General features: G+C 42.8%; 1 protein-coding gene across 1 annotated transcript in view; it reads right to left on the reverse strand.

The window, feature by feature from the left end:
- LOC102383614 (aldehyde oxidase 3) overlaps positions 1-4,582 on the reverse strand; it is a 105,631-nt gene that overhangs the window by 59,851 nt on the left and 41,198 nt on the right. Inside the window, exons 21-22 of the mRNA XM_014519219.2 lie at positions 1,796-1,920; positions 144-277 (exon numbers count right to left, since the gene is read on the reverse strand). Of these exons, the coding sequence (XP_014374705.1) occupies positions 144-277; positions 1,796-1,920 (259 nt within the window). The remainder of the gene's footprint in view (positions 1-143; positions 278-1,795; positions 1,921-4,582) is intronic.

The raw sequence follows: 4,582 nt of genomic DNA on the forward strand, positions 1-4,582 counted from the left end.
AGTGTTCAGGATGATCGTATGGTCAGCGTTCATGTTAGAGGCTCCTTTATAGTATTTAATTCCTAGAAGTAAACACGCTATATTTCATTTTAGAAATATTTATTTGCAGCAATAAAATGACAGAAAAGGAATACACCACTTACTTGTTTGCTGCCACTGCTGCAATTACAGCAAAATAGGAGGGTTTTGTAACTTTCCCACCAAAAGCTCCACCAACACGTTTTGTGTGGCACATGATCTTATTGGACTGGACGTCTAGAGCTGAAGCCACTAATTCCTGTAGAAGTGAAATCCCAAGATTTTACAGAGGATTATTAGTATCAAAGCACAAGGTAGGAGGCCTATTTTCCCCACAGCACCCAGTACATAAAAGAAAGTACCTGATAGGGTCAGGTTGTAATCAAAGAGCACTGATGTGAATCTGGAGTAGTCCCCTAGGATAATGGAGCTATTCCAAATTCCCACAGATGGAAATGAGCAAAATTTAGTTTTTAAAAAGAAATGGAAGTTCTGGAGTTATTGTCTTGCTTCCATTTCTCTTTAAAAACTAAAAAGACAATAACTCCAGAAATGACACATCACTCACTTTATGGCAAGCTTTAATGGTTTTGCATCTAGAATTGAGGCATATTGGGTACACTTAGGCATTCACAAAACTAACCAGCTGCTTGGAAAATATTGACTCTCCAGTCTACACTAGTGAATAGGGTGTCATAGTAACATTAGTTCCTAATCCTGAACTCCCTACTTGTACAGTGGTCTACTGCTGCCAAACAGGTGTTTTGTGTGAATGAGATGATCAGGATCAGGTTCTCAATACTGACATACAAGACTTAAAAAACAAACAATATTGATGAACAACTCAAATAAATAAGGATTAATTCTTAGTCTCACTGAAATCGCTCTGAATTTGGTCCCCATCTTCACTGGGACTCAACTCAGGATTGAAAAGATAATATTTAAGACAGTGTTTCTAAGCCTGTGGCCCGCAGGCCGCATGCAGCCCAATTAGTCCACTGCTGTGGCTCATGTGACATCTGGTTAAAGCATTTTTAAAATGGATACACAGGAAGTAAGTTGTGTAGGGGGGTGGGCCACACAACACCTTGAGAACTGCAAATGTGGCCCACTATGGCAAATAGGTTGAGAACCACTGGTCTAAGGACTAAGGCTTTCAAAAGCTTTGTTTGAGGATAACCAAACAATGCTCGCCATTGTAGGCCCCTGGGTGAAGTTCCACTCTTAGAATTGAATCCTGCAAATCAGTAACCTAACTAGGGGTGGGCGAAAGGGGCACCAGCCCTGGGTGCTGACTTAGGAGGAGTGCCAAAATCATCCTCCATCCCCAGTGAGTCTGTGGCAGAAGCAGCCCCACAGCATTGCTCTTGCAGCAGCAGTCCACGCATGGACACTGTACTGCTGCTGCTGCTTTAACAACAGGAGCCAGGGAGGGTAGAGCTCTCAGAACCATGCCCACCCACCCCCAGTTCTCCCACAGGGTTCGCCCACTGCTTGTTATGCTACTGTTGCAAAAATGTTTTACCTGGGTCATGCATACACTTATGCATGAACACAGTCCCAGTGACGTGTGTTAGATTAGAGAAGTGTTATAAGTTCATCCTATTCACAACTGTGCTGTCCAACTGTGAGCGTGTTAATTGTTCTGCATGAGAAAATCTATTAGCTTTAGGAGAAATCTAGAAGATGGAACTCAGACCTCAACAAGGTCTTGCAGTTCATCTTACAGGTTATTCAGAGGAGAAAGAGATCGCTGCCCAATAATGCTTTAGATTACCTGTACATTCGATGAATACTGAGTAGATGAATATACATCCATTTCATTATCCTCTCCTCTTGGAACAACAAGTACACTGTTAGGTTCCAGGTAAAAATGTTCCTGTCCTCCAATAGTCATTTTACCTGTTACAATTATAACCACAGAAAAACTCACAACTAATATTTATAATAAGAAGAAATCTGAAGATGTGAGAGAGTGAGTGTGAGAGCATTTCACACAGAATAACAATAAGTAGTTCCATTCATGAGATTCAGTTCTATGATTTCTCCACCATTGTTGTAACTTACCCCATGAGGGAGCCTAGATCATTTATTAGGAGGAACTTAATCTCTTTACCCATCTCATATTTGTACAATATTTTTTTTCTGGGATAAGTTCAGTGTCAGCTAAATATCTGAAACTTTCTCCTTCCTAGTATCTAGCTACCTTCGTCTCTCTGTAGTCCTTCTCCCTTTAGGTCTCTTTGTAAAGGAAAACTTTTCTCTTTGTTGTTTCTTTTTTTATTCCTGTCCTTTCTTCCATTTCCCTTTGTATTTGTATTTGTCTCTTTCCTACTGTGATTGCCTTTTGCTCTACGTGCTCTTGTCACCTTTCTTTTATATAATTGTCCTAACAATGATGAAAATCTGTCATCACAGCAGAAAAGATCCTTTATTAATGCTCCATAAATCTGCTTCTTTGTAATGAACTTAGGTTGACTATTTTTAATGAGCAACTCCTAACTATTGTTAGGGGTCATAGCTGCAGTCACTAGGGAGTGACATGATTAGGCAAATGCCAGTAAGTACGAACTATAAGAGAGGTAGGCAACCTCTTCTGGCTATAGGCCAGAATGACCCACCCTAGGTTGAAGGCAAGCGGATGGGTGCTAAGACCCTGCCACCCCTGCTGCGCATCTCCCCAGCAGCACAGGGAAAGCACCTGCAGAAGGTGCCCCCCATGCCAAATGCTGCCAAAGCCCAGGTCTGCAGGCCAGATGCAAAGGTTCCACGGGCCAGATCTGGCCTGCAGGCCATAATTTGCTGACCCCTGGACTAAAGTATTTCATGAGTAAAGGATGACAATTGCACGCAATTGAACAGTGATGATGGAAGAAAGCACTGGTAATGTTATACAGAGTGACAGGACAAACAACTAGACATACACACAAGCATAACATGAGAACTGGCTCAGTGTGCAACCCATGCTCTTCAGCTCATTTCAGAACAGCCTTCCCTTACTCTGCATGTCTTGGATGCTTGGACATACATTCTAGCAAGACACCTCTAACTGACTCATGCTGCAGTGAATTAACTAGTTTGTCTATGCACAACTAGCCTCCGTTGGATGGAAGATCTATAGTATGCTGATCCCTGTCCTGTTAAAAGCAAATGGAGACTGCAGAGAGAACTGGAACACATGGGAATAAAAATCAGAAAGGTTCAGGTGCAAAATTACTACCAATTTGCTAGGGACATAAAAAGAAAAAGTTCCTTAAATACATCAGATGTAAAACAAAGAGAAAGGAAAAGCATATGTTTGTTAGTTAACAGGGTGAGACAGTAAATCAGTAAATGAGGGACGGCTCCAAGAAGGCCAATGCCTTCTTTGCTTTTGACTTCACAAAAAAACATTTAATGCGATCAGATATTTAACCCAATCATTTTTAATAAGGGAATAGGACCATAGGCAAGGCTAGGGTACAAGACAAGCTATAGAATACTTAGATAAATTAAAAGGTTTCAAGTCAGAAGTGTTGATGAAATTCACCCTAGAGCACTAAAAGAACTAGCCAAAGCAATTTCTGAACCACCTGCAATTATTTTTGAGAATTCATTGAGATAGTGGGAGGTCATAGAGGACTAAAGAAGAACAAATGTAAAATCTGTCTTTAAAAGCAGGACCCAGGAAATGATACATCAACCAAGCCTAATTTTAGTATTTGGGGGCGTGTCTACATGAGACATTTACTGTACAGTTAACTAATCAACTGCACAGTAAATGTCTTGGCATCTTATACTTGCCTTCCCATTAAGCTGGAGTCAACTAATTTACTCCACAACAGCACACATGTAGATGCTGGAGGTGCTGGTTGAAGCATGAGGGTGCTTCAGTGTGAGACTGCCTGCCGACTGAGGCTGCCTGCCTGAAGCTCTCTCTTGCCCCAGCCAGCCCCTCCACAGCACGTTGAGCCAGAGTGGGGCAGCCCTGGGCTGGCAGGGTGATCCCCAGGGCCCCCTGCCAGCCGGGACTGCTCCAATCCAGCTCCACATGCTGTACATGAATAAACTGTAGAGCTTATTGCTCTGGAATTAATTACTCCTGGGTCCATATTCAAACAGCATTCTGGGGAACAATACACACCAGAGCAATAAGCTCTGCTGTTTATTCATGGACTATAACAGTACACGTAGATGTGCTCTGGAACAACAAGCTTAATTTTAGTATCTAAGACAACAAAGCACTGATACAATCATAGGATAAAAAATAGCCAGTGTAGATTTGTTAAGATCAAATGACCACAAATGATCAAATGACCACAGCCCGCTCTTTGGTGAGAGAGGCAGCGAGCTGCTGGGAGGAGATGGCCTCCATCTCTCTCCCCTAGGGAGGAGGCTCTTCTCAGCCAGACTGGCTGACCTGCTCCACCGGGCTTTAAACTAAGCCCGCTGGGGGACGAGACCTGGTGGGACTCCACCCATGACTGGACCACAGGTATAGATGGCTATACCCTGTACAGGAGGGATCGTGTAGATAAAAGGGGCGGGGGTGTAGCTCTCTATGTTAAGGAAAGCTACACGTCCC

Source organism: Alligator sinensis, unplaced genomic scaffold (genome assembly GCF_000455745.1).
Source record: "Alligator sinensis unplaced genomic scaffold, ASM45574v1 scaffold566_1, whole genome shotgun sequence".
NCBI classification, from domain to species: domain Eukaryota; kingdom Metazoa; phylum Chordata; order Crocodylia; family Alligatoridae; genus Alligator; species Alligator sinensis.